General features: G+C 43.4%; 1 protein-coding gene across 1 annotated transcript in view; it reads left to right on the top strand.

Moving 5' to 3' along the window:
* The first annotated feature begins 638 nt into the window (after positions 1–638).
* TAF4 (TATA-box binding protein associated factor 4) overlaps positions 639–17,980 on the top strand; it is a 51,606-nt gene continuing 34,264 nt past the window's right edge. Inside the window, exons 1-2 of the mRNA XM_090065170.1 lie at positions 639–966; positions 2,499–3,632. Coding sequence (XP_089921296.1) covers positions 654–966; positions 2,499–3,632 — 1,447 coding nt within the window. The 5' untranslated portion in view covers positions 639–653. The remainder of the gene's footprint in view (positions 967–2,498; positions 3,633–17,980) is intronic.

The following is a 17,980-nucleotide window of genomic DNA, read 5'->3' as shown; positions in this document are numbered from 1 at the left end:
TTCCTTATAGCTACTCCCAGCACCGCATCCAGCTGAGGACCCACTCAGACCCCAGAGTCTGCTCCTCCCGAAAGAAAGCATCAGCCTGTAGGCCACTCATGGAAACCCCCCAAAATGTGTGCATGAAAAGGCTGGATTGGGCTCTTGACTTAACTAGAGGGAGAGCAGAGACAACCCCAGCATCCCTCCTCCCGGGCCCTTTTGTTAGGAGGCAGAGGCGGCCTTGTCACAGATCTGGAGTCACTCTGGAGCTGCCCTCCTCCCAGCGCCGGGCTTTCCTTCACCCCTCCCTCACAGGTGCGGCGCCCTTCAGCCTCGCAGCCATTTTGGGCTCGGCCAGACAAAGACCGCCCCCCCCCCCCGTCCCTCTTTCCCCCACACTCGCCACCGCGCCCACCCCCCTCAGCTCCCGCCGGGCCGCCGCCGCCCGGCTCCCGACTAAACCCCCGCAGCCATTTGCGCGGCCTTTTATAGGCGCGGGCGGGCCAATGAGCGCGCGGCGGAATCCCGGCGGGCGCGCCTGCGCGGTGCGCGGGGGGCGGGGCGGGGCGCCGCGCGCGGGGGGAGGGGAGGGGAGGGGCGGGGCGGGTCAGGGGAGGAGTGTGAGGGGAGGGGGGAGGGCGCCCAGCGCACAGGAACCCTCCAAAAAAAAGATGGCGGCGGGCTCGGATCTGCTGGATGAGGTTTTCCTGAACACGGAGGTGGACGAGAAGGTGGTGAGCGACCTGGTGTCGCAGCTGGCGGCCTCCGCCCACCATCACCCGCCCCACAAGGCGCAGGAGCCGCTGCGGGCCGCCGGGGGGCTGCTGGGGAACCATGTTGTGAGCGGCAGCGGCAGCGGCGGCAGCAGCCCGAGCCCCAGCCCGGCGGGAGCGGGAGCAGGAGGCGGCGGCGGCGGCGGCGCCCATGTCCACAGCGAGGGCGGAGGCAAGATGGGGCTCAGCGCCCCCGAGGTCCCCAAAGCAGGTAGGGAGGGGTAGGGCTTCCCCACTCCCCCTGAGGGGTCTGGCAGGGGGACCCCCCCCACTTTGCAGGCCCCCCCGGGGGTGGCAGCGGGGGAGCCTCCTGCCTGCCCCCCTCGCACTCCAGCTCTTCTCCCCCCTCTCCCCCCTGCTGCTGGAGTGCAAGGGGGGGTTATTAATCATGACACCTATTTCCTGTATGGGAGGAAGCCGGGTGGGGGGGTTCAAGGAAGAGGGTGTCGTTCCCCCCCCCCCACACACAATCTACATCTGTCTGGGTGTCCCCCCTGTCCCCCGCCTCTTCTCGCAGAAGCCTGGAGGGGGGCATTCGACACCTCTCATTCCTCCTTTCCCCTCAAGAGGGTGTTCTTGCAACGTCAGGTCCCGGCGTGGAGGTGGTGGTGGTGGTGGCAATGGGGGGGAGGGTGCACCCCACCTTCCTTGCCTTCCCACCGGCTTTGGGACTCGGGTGGGGGGGAGTCAGTATTCATCACGACCCGAGGTCTCTGTTGGTGGGGGATGGCGGCGTGTAAGATTTTTTTTTTTTTTTTTTTGAGGGAGCGAAAATGTTGTCTTGTGCTGCTTGTCTCCTCCTCACCCCCCCTTTTTTTGTTTTTTTGGGTTTTTTTTCCTTCTGCTAAGAGGTTGTTGATATTAAATCATAGCAGCAGGGATTGTGGGGGAGGGTCCCCCATATGATGCGCCTCTTAGTGTATCTGTCAGTGACTGCCCCATTCCCATTTCTCTCTCTCTTTAATGCAGGACCTGAAGTATCTAAGCTGGTGTTTGTCATAATACCAGGCCTTGCCAAGGGGCATGAAGAGCTCTGGGGGCAAGAAGCTGCATCATAATGTTCCTTCTCAGTGCCAGCATCTATCTTCTCTTCTTTATGATTTTACTTGATTTTTATGGATTTGGTTCTCGGGTTCCCGTAACCATAAAGAGCAGATCCTGTCCGCTCTTTCCCCTAAGAGCTTTCCCCCTCATCACGCTCTCAGTTCTCTCATCCCCATCTCTTTTTCTTGCAGTAGTTGAACTAGATGCTCCAGCAACTAGCTGCCACTCTGGCAGCTGATAGGATGAGGAGGGTAGCCCACGTCAGGTGTACAAGGCATGGGGAATACACCTTATTAATGGATTTCCCAGGCTCTCTGTCTTGCCATCAGTTTTTTTTTTCCTTTATAGTTGCAGGAGCTGAAGTTATTAGACATAATGTCAGTCCCTAGAATGAAAGAGAAATAGGTTGAAGGAAAAGAAACATCTCCCCAGTCATGGTCTGTATTGTGTCCTATCAGGCGTCTGAGTTCCCTTCTCGGTGCAGGTGGGCGTTATAATTAATAACGCTGCTAATGGGAGACTAGGGGGCCTTGGGATTAACTGCCTTGTAGCTCTTCTTCTGCATATTTTCACCCCTGTTTCTTATTGCAGGCAGCATGGCGGGGGGCAGGGGGGGGAAGGCCGCTTGTGGGGAGAATGCTTCCCATGCTTCTGTTGTCTCCTGCACATTCTCTTCTAACCTCCTTCTCGTTGTTGCAGGCGCTGGAGGAGTGCAAGGGGGTGTTATTAACCATAACACCAGGTCTCAGAGTTCAGCTCTGGATGGAGCCACAACGACCAGCACCAGCACCACCACTGCAGCAGCTACAGCAGCAGCTGCAGGAGGAGGAGGAGGAGGAGGAGGAGGAGGAGGAGGAGGATCTGAAGTTACTGCTGCTCCAGGGACCCTCAGTCAGGGCAAATCGGTGGTTATCAGCACCATGGCAACCTCCTTGTCCACCAGGAATGGCAAAATTGGGACCACAACCGTGCAAACTTTGAACGGGAGTAATGTGGTGATGAACTCTCACCACTCCGGAAGTGCTGCTTTCTCTGGGACTCCTGCAACTGCTAATCCTGTTTCTGCACCTGCTGTTGCCCCTCTAGTTAACAATGGACCTGGATCGGTGGGGAAAGCAAATACTGTTAACGCTGTTTTGCCATCAGCTTCCAGCACTGTCATCCAGACTTCTTTCCTCAGCACTGCTGTCTCCTCTGCCTCTTCCTCACCCACGGTGATCTCCTCACAGCCACCACCAAGCATTGGAAGCGGGGGCGCTACTGTAGCACTGGTGAGGCCACCGATTCATACAGCAGGACCCACGGTTGCTGCAGCTGCTGCAGCCACCCAGAACGGGAGTAATACTGTGATCAATTCAACCATCAGTGTGGGGAATTTTCCTGCTGTTGCTGCAGCCACTGTGGGATCTGGAGTTGCCCTCCAGACATCGCTTGTGAACAGCCAACCTGGTTCCAGCGTGCCGGCAGCCCCCACCACGCAGGTCATCAAATCGGAGTCTCCTAAAACTATAGTGCAGGCAGTTTCCCAACAGCAGACACTGGCTGCTAGTGGCCAGCCCAGTACTACAGGGGGTAACATGATCATTGGGCAAACTATGCAAGCTGGGCTCTCTAATGTGGCCCCCAATCCTGGTGGGATACCTCCCGCAGCTCCTGGTACTCCTACGGGGATGGCTAAGGGCACTGCCAATACAGTGGCACAAAATCTGCCAAGGACTCCAGCAGCAACGACAAGTGGTATCAGAGCAACTTTGACTCCTACAGTTTTAGCACCTCGTCTGCCTCAGCCACCTCAGAATCCAACTAATATTCAGAACTTTCAGTTGCCGCCAGGTAAGCAAAGGCCCGAGGCTTTTATTTTGTGATGGTGTCTGTTGCTGAGGGGCAGATGAGCGGATGATATACCTTGATTGGGTCTCACATCCTGGGGAAACCTGTATGTTGGAGAATCACCTGGTTTTGAACAGTGGCATGGGATATGTCACGTTTGTTATGCTGGTTCAGGTGACCAGAGCATGTTGACATAGAATTGTTTTTAGAAAAGCTGCTGCTTAAATCTCCCTTTTTATTAAAATGCAAGCATGAACAGAGCTGCAAGCTGGCACTGTGTGAGACTGGGCTATGTGAACACCCATTGCCATTTCATTGTCATTAAATGCATCTTGACTTTTGAAACAGTTTTGTCAGTAATTCACGTAACCTCGCTTGCCTAGCACAGTGCTTCTTTTCCTTGTCTGTCCCTGTATGCCCCTACTACCATTCAAGACGCACGTTGCTTAGTAGTGCAGCACCAGGTACAATGCAAGAAAGCTGTCTCCTTTTCTTACAAATATGTTAAAAATCCGATTTTGTGCTTTCATGGATTTTGGATGATGCTCTTCTGTTAGTGTCCCTTCAATGTAAAGGGAATTTTACTCTGTCCTTACCTCACCCTGTTGTGTCTAGGGTTGCAGCTTCTGTAGTAGTTCAGAGCATGCTGTGTGCTGAGGCATCTTTGAACAGGGAGTCTAGTCCTAGACCAGAAGGGGTGAAATAAAGGCAGAATAGAAAGCTTTTGCCTTCTAAGAATTAGTTTTCTCCTTTCTGAAGTGTCCTTGATTTTTGAGGTTTTAAGTTAGATGTTTACTGTTTTAAATGGGGCTTGTGTCCAGTTTTAATTTTGAACTGAAAAATATTGGATGGACTCATCTGTGGATCCCTCCTTTTATTGGCAGGATGTGGTAGTATCTCTGTTCTTGTTAATCAGTATTTTCAATGCAGTATTTTTAGGTGGCATTACTATTATACAAAGAGCACCTAATTACATTTCATTACTAATACCTAATGAAATCAACAGCATGCCATTTGATGGTGTTTAGTTTAGTAAAAAAATCTTGAAATTACTAACCATCCTTAAAGTGATGGTCTTACCAGCTAAGAGTGCAGCAAAACAATGTGTTTGCTAGGTTCAGTATCTTTCTGCATAATGTTCCACTTACAGTATGTGCCATTGTAAAGCTCAGTGAAGCCTGTCAAATGTTCTGTATATTTTAAGTGCTAATTGGATGTTAAAATACTCTGGACATTTTTCATTGTATAGACAGATATTCTCTGTAAGAATGACATGCTGATATTTCAAATCTGTTTTTCAGTTTATTGATAGGTCCCTGACCTTGAAATCCCAGCAAAGCATCTTAAAATCCTGGAAAGTTTCCTTTGCTGCAGTATAAATCAAATTTATCTTTTACTGTTGATGACTTTAAAAGGTAGATGAATAACTCCATAGTGACATGATAATATTGTATTATAAAGTCAGTTATGGAGAATAGCTATTGGACAGAAGTATCTTTTTATTAGGGAAAAAATATTGGTGACTTCAAACCACTTCAACAGCATATGAAAATACTACCTTTATGAACAAAGGTCTTAATCATTTGGCCCAGGATTCTACTACATCTGTGCATAGTCCAAAAAGTCCCCCAAAGTAAATGCTTTGCAGGTCTAATCTTTAAACTTTAGAATAAAGTTCTGTTAGTACACTTGGGGAAGGGGTCCCTAAAAGCTCCCAAGAGCTACCCTTTTGTTCTGTCACTCAGCAACATAACTTTTGAAACAGTTATGCTTGCTTCTTTTATATAAATTTAATGGCCAGATATTGAGCAAAGCTTAAACTGAGGGCTGAGGTGCTGAGCCTTCCTGAATATCTGGTCTCAGGTGTAGGTGCTGTGAACTCAATACTGTCTAGACGCATGCACTTGTAACTGCCTTTACCTTGCGTGGGATTTATATACATTATTAGTGGGAAGAGTATAGATTGCTGTCTAAAAAGGTAGCAAATAATACTGCAGGTTATGGTGCAGTATGAAGAATTTTTGAAGGCTGTCTAACCCACTTGTGAAATTGCAGCTACAGTACTTGTATGAGCAAGCATTTATGAGCAAGTATTATGTTTGGACATTCAAATTGGAGAGCTATGTGCTAATGCAACTTTAAGAGCAAAAGCTGCATGTGCAAAAATGTGTGTACCAAGTGATGACAATTTGGAGTCCTCTTATGAAAAGTATTACTCATTATACAGCACATGCTCTGTAGTTTATTTTCCAAACAAAAAAAAAATTGAAGTACCAGTTGCTTCCTTTCCAGACTCGCAAAGTCTTGTTACTGTTTAGTATAAGGCAATTGTATATAAGATGACAGTAAGATTAATACAGATATTGACAAGTGCCTGATTAATACTACTTTTCATAAACAGGAGCACATGGAGAACACTAACTTTGCTAGTCTAAAATGTATTGTTTCTGGAGTGACGCCTTTATAGTTAGTGTATCAGATTTTAACCTGATAGCAATCTAAAACAACCAAGTTAGAAAGGCATGAAACTGGGAAGAGGATGGGCTATTCATTGTGGTGGTCCTACTGGATTCTGATAAGTTTTTTAACTTTTTCTCCTGTACCCACAAGGAATCAAGAGTATTCAGGTCATGGTTTACTTCTGCTTTTTATCAAAATCTTGGCTGGGTGGGAGAGGATCTGTCTTCTACTTTCTCTTCACCAGTATCCCAGGTTTGGAGTTTGTGGCCCTCATGCTTGGATTAGTGCAGTGTGGATCTAAAAATGGATCTAAAGGCATACTTTGTGGCTTGTAGAGGATTCTGAAAATATTCTCTGGTTGTTGATGCCATCATATATTCAAGTAGTTTATTTAAAGTCATGATTTCATAAAATGCATTGTAGTGAGTTTTTACTACTTGCACTGGTTTGAAGAAAATGATATAAAAGATGTCTTTTCATATGCTAATTTGGCAGTAGCTGGGAAAGTTATGGGTTACCTAAAATATTGGGACAGTATGCAACTGTTACACCACAGGCAGAGTAACAGATTTTTAAAGGCACTTTTCTTGGGTGAAGCAGATTTGCAAGTAGAACAGAACTATCATAGCACAAGTGAGGCAGTGCAGTGAATAAAGCCATAACTAGCACGAGGTGGAAACATTTTCAACATGGTTTCTCACCACTATACACTTTTTTTTTTTTTTTTTTCCTTTCTAAATAGTGTCTTCAGTTGCAAGCCTGTGTTCAAGCTGTTATAACAGCTTTTTAGAACTGGCCAGGAATAAGATCTACAAGCCTACCCGTACCATAGTATTATTATCAACCTTGAGAGGTCAAAAATCATGTTGCTCGTATCACAAGTGCGTTCTGCTGTCACTCTGCTTTTAATGTATTTTTATGAACAGGCATTGTACTGAAATGTCTAAGAAACCTGCTTGAAGTAGCAGAGCAGAATGGTAGGAAAGTGTTGTAGGTGTATATAGAATAGAAACAGTACACAGTTGGCAGCTCTGGATAGTTTTCCTCTCTAACTTGGGCAAAGCTGAGATCTAGAAACCTTCCATTGTGTGCATTAGTGTTTTGGGGAGTGAGTTTTAGTGCTTATGAAAATTGCAGGTTGAATAACACCGAAGACCAAAGGTCCCCTTCACAAAACAAGTTTAATACAATACAGAAGCAGTCAAAACTTACACTGTCCTACTGGTATCCCTCATAGATGTTGAGAGGAATAGATTGTTCTTTAATCCTTAGGGCTTTTGCTGCGACTGCCAATAAGGGTGTCAGTTATGAAGTGTACTTTTGCCACAAATTTGCTTTGTGCAGGCCAGGGAACATCTCTCAAATGTTTCTCTGTTAGTCCTTCAGAGCCTCCTGTATTTGCTAGGGGATGGGTAGAGTGGCATAGATTCCTCTTCCTGGTTCCCCATCACCTAGCTTCTGCTTTTTTGGGTCCCCTTGCCCTTAGGATATCTCCACTGTGACTGCTGCTGCTCATAGGTTTGCCATGCAGTAGTAGCACTGTGCCGCTGGTTGTTTTTTGACATGTTCAGTGTTTCGGGGTCCTCCATGCAGTGGTGTTCTTAATTTCACTCTGCTGCTACAGCTTGCTTGAGCTACAGGCACTGGTAGCACTGGAGCAATACGCCTGTACTCCCAAAAAAATGGCATATCAGCAGGCTCATATCTGGGTAGCTTTCTTCATAACTGTGGGAGCTGGCATCTGTACTTAGTTTTAAACAGAACTTTGGTGCAAACTGATGTATTTAGGAGGATTCTTGCCCTTACTGTAGGGTAGGTTTTTGTTTACTGGGGTTTTTTTCCTTCCTTTTTCAAACCCTTGTTTTGGCCCCAAATTGGAAAAACACATGAGTGTATGCTTCAAGTTAAGCACATGCTCAAGTCTCATTGATTTAAAGACTGATCCTTTCCTTCACAGGAGCCACTAAAAACAATTTGTACAGTTGTAGTTTTTGGCAAATGGCTTTCCATGCTCTTAAATAATATGCACGCCACCAAAAAAAACACAGCTGGGCACAAGTTTAATAAATAAGCGTATTAAAATTGGCCCGAAGGTATAGAAATGGACTCTGGTTCCAATCTTGCAAACAGTTTAATATACGTGATTTTATGTGAATGAGTAGCTCTGCTGTCTACGGGGTTGCATCCCAATGCGACAAGAACATTAAGTTAAGATCGTAGCTGGAAAGATGAAAAACTAACATTTTGCAAAATATAAGCAATCATCTAATTTTAAAATCCTTGTGGTACTTGTTCCTACTGAGCATGTTGCTTTTCAGTTCCACTCTGCCTTCTTTGTGCATCCGAAATGCTTAATTATTTTGAGACTTTTGTGAATGTGTACGCATCTAAGAATGTGCTGACTTCCAGATGTGAAAGGTACTTGGAAATTCTGAAATGCTAAACATTGCAGTGTAATTCCATGCGTAATTCCCACCAATTTACGAGCAAGCCCAACTGTATCTGTCTGCTCACAGCTTCCCTGTACAGCTCAGCAGACTGCCAATATTGTGCCTGTTAACTAAGTTAGCATGGCTGTATTTTGACAAAAATAAGGTCTGTAGGACACAATGATAATAGCAGCTTCCTGTAGTACTTGTATAGCATTTGTGCTTTCCAAGCACATTACAAAAGTTAATCCTCGCAACACGCCTGTGTAGTTGGTAAATAAATGAGTATGAATTCAGTGTTAAAGCTGGGGAAACAGTATGAGAAATGTTCTGACTTGCCCAAGGGCATAAGAGGATCTATGTCAAAGCCGAGATTAGAACTTGTGAGTCCTGTGCTCAGATCACTAGAGGTACATCTGTTTCAAAAAGATAAAATTTAAGGATATCTCCCATTGAATCCTCTTCCGGGGAAACGCTGTGTACAGCAAAGGGAAGCGTTCTGTTTTACTTGAAATCTATTGTATGTGGATCCATCGGATTGACCGTATTTCCAGATCGAGTAAGAGAGAAGGATGAAATCAAATTTCAAACTTATCATTGAAAGCTCTTACCTACATACTAAGACAAGCTTTGCTGTTTATCCCAAGAATTTAAAGTGCAGAGAGTGATATTTTTACACGTCGTAAGGCAGAGCAATAAATTGCTTTAAGCAAGTTGACAGTTTGAGTTGCCAGGCTTTCTTTGTAAGTAGTATAACTGACCTCCCCCTACTCCCCCCAAGCTAAATTGTGAAGATGTTTGCTGCTCTTGGACCCTATACACAACATTTCCACTTCAGAGTTATGGAAAATACTTTTATTTATGTCTACCTTGGTAACATAACAGAAGAGAGGTTCTTTTTGATGTGCTTGGCACCGGTTGGGAGTTTAGTCTTGATGGGGGTTTGGGCTTTGCTTAATAGTTCATTGTGAAGACTGTGTACATGTGTGGCTAGGGCTATGAGTATGGGTTAATTGTTGCCTTTTGAAGTATTCCTGCACACCATTGCTGCTGCAGGAACTGTCCAACAGTGTATTTGCTCAATGAGCCACCATAATTTTCCATCTCCATCCGTCACTAAGTGGGCCGCTTCTGAAGCCCACTTGAACTCCTTTGGCCTAGGGACCGAGAATGTGGATGGTGCAGATGTTCAGGGTTACTTTTACAATAGCATTCTGCTTTAGTTGCCTTAGCAATGGAAAATGAAAATGTAATAGTTTCATGTTAATCAGGAAAAAAGTGCACTGGTCACCCGCCATGGTGATAAAAACAGAAGTCAATGAGCAGCACAAAATACCCTTGAGAGAGAATGTTTTGAGATATGGAGTATTTTGTCTACTATTTGCTTGTCTTTTATGCTTTTGGAAAATTGTGTTTTTCTAGCATTCTGCTGATGCACTAATTTAGACTGCAACACAAAAAGCTGTTAAGTGTATGTATTAATAGTGTCCTAAAGGGTGGGGGCTTAGAGGAGATGGTTGCTCCAATTGGTGTTGAGAAAACACTTTCCATTCTGACTGTCCAGAATGGCTTGTTTCACTGCATGCAAATCACATTTTAAAAACCATTTTCTTGATGGTCTGATCTCCATGTAGAAGCCATTTCAAACAGAAAATCTAAACTGCTTTGTTACACTACTCAAGAAAATTTCCTCGGAATATTTTCATGTAAAAAAAAATACGGTTAAAATAGCAGCTTTGACAATACTTAGATGTAAACTTGGCCCTGTGTGTCTGCATTTGGTACTTGGGGTTTGGCATTTTAGTGTTTGCTATCTAGACGTTCAGTGTTACAACACAACCTTTTATCCCAGGACAATATGTTCCACTAAATAAGAAAATGCTATGCTAATTAGATTTTGAGGGGTTTGAAAAAGGAGATGATAAAAACAATTGATCACTCAAAAACAAGAGAGAGATTTTCCACAACTGGACCTTTTAGGTGGGGAAAACACTTTCTTGACAACTTTGAAATCAGCTAAAATTCCTGTCTGCATTGAGCTGTTCAGATGTGTATGGGAGTTGGTAGATTCTCTGCATCTGTAGACAGTTGCACTGGCTTCATTGAACCTTACCTATGGCCATAGAAGAACACCAATGCAAAGTCCAGATTTGTCTTTAGGATCTCACTGAACAGTGGTGAAAACTGAATCGTGAACTCTCTCCTGCTCAACTGCAGTCTGCTGCTGAGTCTTTGACAAAGTAATGCTCTACAACATCATTTTACAGACAATGTGCCTGACAGGAAATGGCTTGACTTAGACATTGTCTTCATCAAAAAGCTATCCTGGTTTAAATTACATTTTCTCAAACTAATCTAGGTAAATATACAAAAAGCTGTATTGCTTTATCTATATGTAACACTATGTATCACTGTAATGTGAACACCTGTTTTCCTGGTGTAAAGGGGCTTGTAGCTATAAGGTTTATTTCCATAATGGAAGCATAGTAAAGTTTTATACCATAAGGCATCTTGTATCCATACAATTATATGCACACACAGAATTGTATCCATCTTAATTTAATGAATCCCATCCCTACTTGAAATAAGTTTTTATATTAGCATAACATGAGCAAACCAGGCCACAGCTAAACAGGTGCAGAGGACAGCATAAACGCCCCTCACTTCAAATGAAACCAGCCTTATTTTCATGAAGATCAAAGTGCACTGCAGTATCTGGCCATCGAGCCTTTTGTACATCTTTGTGTAAATCTACCTAAAATAACACCTTGAGCTAAACTGACACAACTTCCTTGTGTAAGCAATCCTTTCTGTGGCCAGCATTGTATGTTATGTGGCACGTGGGGGGACTTTATTACTCGTTTTTATTAATAAAGAAAATTTGAACTCAGAAGGGAGTGAGCTGACCCTCGGACTCGCATAGAGCCACTTTGAAGGCGCTGTACAAATATGTAGTAAAAAACACACTCTCCCTGTCCTGCTGCGAGGTTGGATACGCGGTTTTCCAAAAGCCAGTCTCCTTGGATATCCATGTTGAAACATAAAGACTTTTGTTTGTTTGTTTGTTTGCTTCCCCCCACCTCCCCTCCTCTCCTATTTTAATTTCAGGGTTTGGGTTTTGATCATCTGAGATAAATAATAGGGTTGTAGTGTTGTCATAGCTGTGATGGCTCAGGAAACATCCAAGAAACAAGACTTTTTCTGTATACAGTTGGTCCAATAAAAGATCACAAAAAACCTTGCCCCTGGATAAATAGTTTCACTTTTGTTTTCCGTCTTACACTAACGCGCACACACATACATGCTCTGCTCACACTAGCAAAGTGTTGCAATAGGTTTTAAATACTTCACTGAAGTGTTTAAATTCTTCTGACCAGGATAGTATTTTACTTTGCACTTGTGCAAAGCACAAAGGATTGAATCAAATGCTATGCCTTATTTTGTGGTAAATGAAACCAAACTGATGCATACAGGAGTGTATCGATGACTTCCCCCCGAATTTTACTTACAAATCAGAGACAAATTTTGAACCTCACCTGTCGAGCAAGCTCTTCTAACCTTTGCTGCTTTAGTTCTTGAGAATGTATCACTAAAAGTATTTTTTCAGTCATGCGTTATAACCAGTGCAAAAACAAGTGATTTTTATGAAACTGGTGTTTAAGTAAGATATTTCTGTTGCATTTAAAAATTCCTGTTTGCCTTGTAAGTACAGTAGCACATCCTTCTAGCAGCAATGCTATGTCTTATAAGTGCAATTAAGCTAAAACGCTGCACTTCCTAGTGAATAAGATGCCCCCTCCCCTAGGGTAATTTTGTGGGCTGAAAAGATTTTAACATGCATTTAAAATAACTGACTTCTGATCAACTTTTATTATAAATGAATTGCTTTTCATTACGTAGCTTCAGTATATAAGATGCACCTTAATTTTAGACTTCTGTTCTGGGGGGATGTGGGGGAGCATTTTTATTTTCTGTTTCAAAAAATATGGCTTGCTACTCTGAGTTGTTGACCTGTTAAGTGTCAAAGGTACACTTTATTTAGGGGAAATGAAAAATGTGCAGATGTTGTACAAACCACCCAGAACACACGATCCTGTCCCAAAGGGTAAACAATCTAAATAACAATGTAGAAATGATAGCTAGGTGACGGGATACAAGATTGCTCAGTCATCTAATATTTGTTTCAAAAGCAACAATTCCTAATCTGACATAGCTGGTTCCATGAAAAAGCTAGGACTGGCAAATCCTGTGGAGAAAAGAGGGAGCTTGAAGTAAATGAGGGACTATGGCAGGAGCTCCTCATATAAGGATCGGATCAGCATGGATGAAATTTGGGAGAACAATTTAAAGGGATTAGTTATTCTCAGAACTGGGAGGGGGGATAGGAAAAATATGAGCATAGGAAGCAAGAAAGGAGGTAAGATAGCGAGAACTTTTTGAAGAAAAGAACAAGGAGCTTTAAATTTGATTCAGTGATGTTACCCTTTAATAAAATGCACGTTGCTATATCCTTGCGTATATGTCAAGGATAAGGAAAAAAGGGCTCATATCTATGGCGTGTTCTTCTCTTGAATATATCACTAAAGTAGGATATCTTTTGATGTCTTGTCCCTTTAAGTAATCTGAGTTGGGATTTCTGGGGGAAGAAATTCCTATTGCTACCACTTCTGGTTTGCCCTGCCTTGGAGTAAGACGGTACTAAAAATGTTGCAGGTCTTAATCTCATCTGCATAAGGCTTGTAAAAGTGTAGGTGGTCACACTGGTGGGAATTCTTTCCTAAAGCTCCCAAAGAATTGTTTACTCTGGGCACTCAAAGGCAAAGCTTTTTAAAAAAAAGTCAAATTGTATTAATTTATTGTAATGCATTAAGCAACTCTTAGTTGATCTGTTTTACTTTTTTGATAGTTTATATGTGTTCTAGTCTCAGAATCTCTCCCTTGTTGCATTTTGATAAAAAACCAAGACCATTAGAAGTATTTAATGGAAAAAAAAACAGGAGAAATATGCATTAAAGAAGCTTGAAACCAGTCTTTTCCATGTGTAGACCAGAAATTCTCTCCTGCACCTGAGAAACCTTCCATAAGACTATACCGGCTTAAGTGAGTAGTAGTAATTTCAGCAAATACATACTGGGCGTGTCTACACATGCATTTATGCTGGCTTAAATTTACTGCACAGTAAGCAGGAGTAGGTCACTGTCTATATCTGCAGGCATTAAAGCGCATTAACACTGTGTGTGGACTGACTTGGGACTAAAGTTAGTCCCAAGTCAGTCCACACATACTGCATTACTGCACAGTAAGGCATCTACATGTGTGTTAACTGACTAATTGGGCATGATGCAGGTATCACAGTTATGCTCAAGTTGGCATAATTTGCCATATTTACTGTGCAGTATGGGTAGAAATGCCCATCTTCTCGCACTTCCCCCCGCCCCCCCCCCCCCCCAAAAAAAAAACCAAACAAACCCTAAACAGCTCCATCATAGGCATTCTTTCCTATAAACAAGGCATAGTCTTGTATGTATTTAGATGACAAATGGGTAGGTTTTTAGGACCGTACTCTGATTCTATGGTCAGGAAATTTGTCATAAAATTGAGCAGCAAAAGATTGGTTTTCTGTTGTAGAGAACTGTAGTTGTTTTGTTTAAGTGCACAATTTACAGACTGAAGAAATGCTAAGCCCCTACCTGAACTTAACAGAAGATCAGTACCCATGGAGCATGGTGCTGTCAGTGCTGTGCTATGCTATTGGGTGCCAATAGCTATGCAGAACTGCTGGTAAATCCTTGCCATTGAGAAACCGTCCTCATTTGCAAGGATGCTAATAGCAGTCATTTCACACTTGCTTCTCCTTTGCCTTTCTTGGCCCAATTAAAGAGTACAGCTAGTTAAAGATAGGCAGCTAGTCAGTCTGCAGTTAACAGCACAACTGTGACGCAGTAGATAGTGGGGCTGAAAGAGGCTATACAGATAACCATGCTTAAGCAAAAGGCAATAAATTTGAGGCTGGCAAAAGTTGTGCTGTTTGGTTAAGCAAATTATTCTGTTATCTAACACGTACGATGGAGTTAAGGGTATCTTTAGCGTACAGCTCTGAAAAGACCTTAAATCTAGATTGACTGGTCATTAACTTCCTAATTCTGAATGGGCCTGAAACAGTAGTTGGCATGTTGAAACTGCCCATTCCTTTCAGGTATCTGTCCTTTAATATGTCATGGAATTTGGTACCTTGTGCATCCAGATGTCCAATACATTTCCAGAAGAGCTATGTACGTCTTTTCTGTTGCTACTCTTTTGGGAAATGAAGGACATCTCAGAGCAGCAAAATAAATCAATGACACAGCAGAACTTAGGCATTGTTTTTGAACAACTTGGCTCCATTGTATTACACAGACATGACTATTGTGTTTTATAAGCTTTCCAAGATGCTTCTTGACATACTCACCGTTGTAAATTAAAATGGTAACTGAAGGCTGGTATGTTTTGGTCTGGAGAATCCTTCAGGGCCTGAGAAGTCATGAACATGAATATCCTTGGAGAAACGAAACAATTTATCCAACCAACTTAAAGGGAAGCTCACCCACAAAGCTGAGTGGAAGACTCTTTCAAACTAGAGATTGAAAATTTGACCAGGAAGTGCTGACTCGCGTATCCAGGATTGTGTAGCTTTCTGCGATACAAAGTCCAGATACGTTGCCTGAGATTGTTGCGAAGCCACAGGTAAAGAATAGATACCTTGTGTTTGGGAAGGTTACCATATTCCTTATCTTCTAGCACAAGAATCATGACTCTGGCCTCCAGGTTCCTCATTTGTCTGCTCCCTGCCCTGTTTGCTACTGTGTTACCTGTCTTCTCCCTGCTCTGATGTGCACTCCACACAGAGACTGTGGGTCACAGTAGGTGACCCACTGCAGATTACTCCTAAATAGCTACTGAAGCAAGTGCCCCTGGTCCTGCCCTTCAGAAGCTTAATTTGTTGGCTTGGAGCTTGATGCAGCGCTTCAAAGAGTGCAGGTTATCCAGCACTAACTGACCCCCATCTGAAATACAAGAAAGATGGTAGCTCAAAAGTGTCCAGAAACACTTGAGGAATTTTTTAGGATAGTGCAGTGGGAAGGACAAAATATTTAGTAGACCTAGGGAGGCCCCTTCTGGTTCTCTGTTCCTGTAATTCTCTCTCCAGTTCCCATTTAGGTCCAGGTAACTGTGAGCTTTATTTACTAATGCTGCTTGTAAGTGTGTGTAATACAGTAGCTTTTGACAGCAAGAAAACATGATATTAGAACTACATGGGAAAAAATTAGCTTTGGTTTTTCAACACAAAAAAGACAAAGTCAGTATTTTAAGTATTATGCTTTGGTATTTTCATGTATACACATTTATGTCCTTGTGTGTGCCTTCTCTATGCCACTGGGGGCCCTCCATGCCCTCCCCAAATGCCATTCTCATCCCCTTCCCCCACTTAATTGGCCTTTCTGCTTTTGCTTCCTGCTGCTGCTTTGCTTTCTGCTCACTGCTCTGTGCTCTCTACCCAGTTTGCTGCTCTATTTTCTGCTCCCTGCCCTATTTGCCACTGTGTTACCCGTCTCCTCCCTGCTCTGATGTGCAGTCCACACAGAGACTGCCTGCCTGTGCCGCTTGTGGCATGCATGTGCAAGCTGGCCCTCCCTACTCTACACCATAGTTTCTCAGCCTGTGCTATGTGTACCCCTGGGGGTCCATGAGACACAGGCAGGGAGTACACGGGTACCCTAACACACTCTCGCCCTCTTTTCATCTCTCTCTCGCCCTCTTTCCTCTCAAAACTATGGCAAAAAATTTGGTGCACTTAGAAAAATTAAATTCCCCAGTAATAATTTAGTGTTCAGCCCCCCTAGCTTTGGCCAACATCACCTCTAGCTCAGGTACATACTTGAATTGTGCACCCCTGGTGTAAAAGGTGGCAACCCAACCTGCACCAGATCAGACATCTGTCATTCATGGCCTTATCTACACAGCCCTTCTTCCAACATATGGCACACATTAGTCTGTAAATATAAAATCCCCTGGAAAATTGAATGTTGGGGTACTTATGAAAATGTTCAGAAGTTAGGGGGTACTTGCTAGGTTGAGAAACACTGCTCTACACTATCTTGTCATACTCATTTTAAGAATTATCTGAATTGTGGCTTCAAAAAAAATCTGAATAGCAAATTAAAAACAGTATGTTAGTTTAAGATGGGTAAAAGTCTTGTTACTTTTCCATTTAAATAATGCCAGTATGCTTTGTAATTACAATATCCAGATGTCAGGAAGTTACTATTGAGCAGACTTCAAATTCAGTTAGAGCCCTCTCTTAGAATAACTTTAACTATTTATAATTACACTTTACATTGCAATTAGTGGCTTTTCTTGAAAAGAAAACCAAGCACCTAACAATCTCTGAGCACAATCTTGCCTTTTTTGAACACCCAAAACCTGATGAGAGTGGTCAGCATGGCAAAGGGTGGAGGTTATGGAACGTGTCACCAGAAATGAAGTGCTGGTTAGAGGAACATTTGGAGAAATTTAGATGGGAATGATCCTGCCTTCAGCAGGGGTTTGGACTAGATGATCTTCTAATGTCCCTTCTACCTTTATTTTTCTTTGAAAAAGCTTTTGATTTTAGAGCGGGTTTTTCCATCACAGGGATCCACTGCTTTTGTTAGGTATGAAAAGCTGTAGTGTTGGCCAAGCAAAAGGTTTGTCATGTCACTTGCTTTATGATGTGCTCTGGCAGCGTACCTGTTGAACTGCGCTCATCCCATCCCTAGTTCCTGCTGTCATTAGGTGCCATCTTTCCAAGGCAGGCTCTCAATTTTACATTCCTGTTACTGTCTTGATTTTTATTTGATAGATGGGCATTGTGTCTGCTTGCAGTGAGGACAGGGTTTGTAACTAGGTTCCCAAGATCCCTTATCAGGGAAGCTCAGGCGGTTGTGTATAGTCTGTGGCGCTCAGTACTTTTTCAGTAGATGGCCAAGTTGGGCAGAAGTTGAACCAGAGTAGTTGGGGCAGAGGGGGTTCCATTCATCATGACAACTGGCACGTGACAATTGGTCAGTCGTAGGGTGAGAAACATGGGTTGTGAGAGAATCTTTAATTGATTGTCCCAGTGGAGGCTTCCATCACCATCGTTTTCCAAGAGAAGTTTCTAGCCAAGTCTCTTCTTTCCCTGAGTTTCCCTTAGTCTACTAATGTGCATTTGCATGTAGGCAGCCACCTTTTGGCTCAAGTATTAAACAATCCAATGTTTCTCCATAATCTTTTTAAATTGGGAAGATTTTTCTGTTCTCTGTTAGGGGGAAAAAAATCTTAATTTATATCGAATGCTCTTGAGCCAAACACATTAAATAAAGTCATCCATGTATTTCTGAAAATATCAGAGAAAGGGGCAAAACATCCCGTGCAGATTGAAGACCTGTCAAGACTCAACGGTGT

Source organism: Crocodylus siamensis, chromosome 10, assembly GCF_052110815.1.
Source record: "Crocodylus siamensis isolate JL-2025a chromosome 10, ASM5211081v1, whole genome shotgun sequence".
In the NCBI taxonomy this organism is placed as follows: domain Eukaryota; kingdom Metazoa; phylum Chordata; order Crocodylia; family Crocodylidae; genus Crocodylus; species Crocodylus siamensis.
The sequence above is the reverse complement of the archived record's forward strand: the minus strand, read 5'-3'. Positions and strand labels throughout refer to the sequence as shown.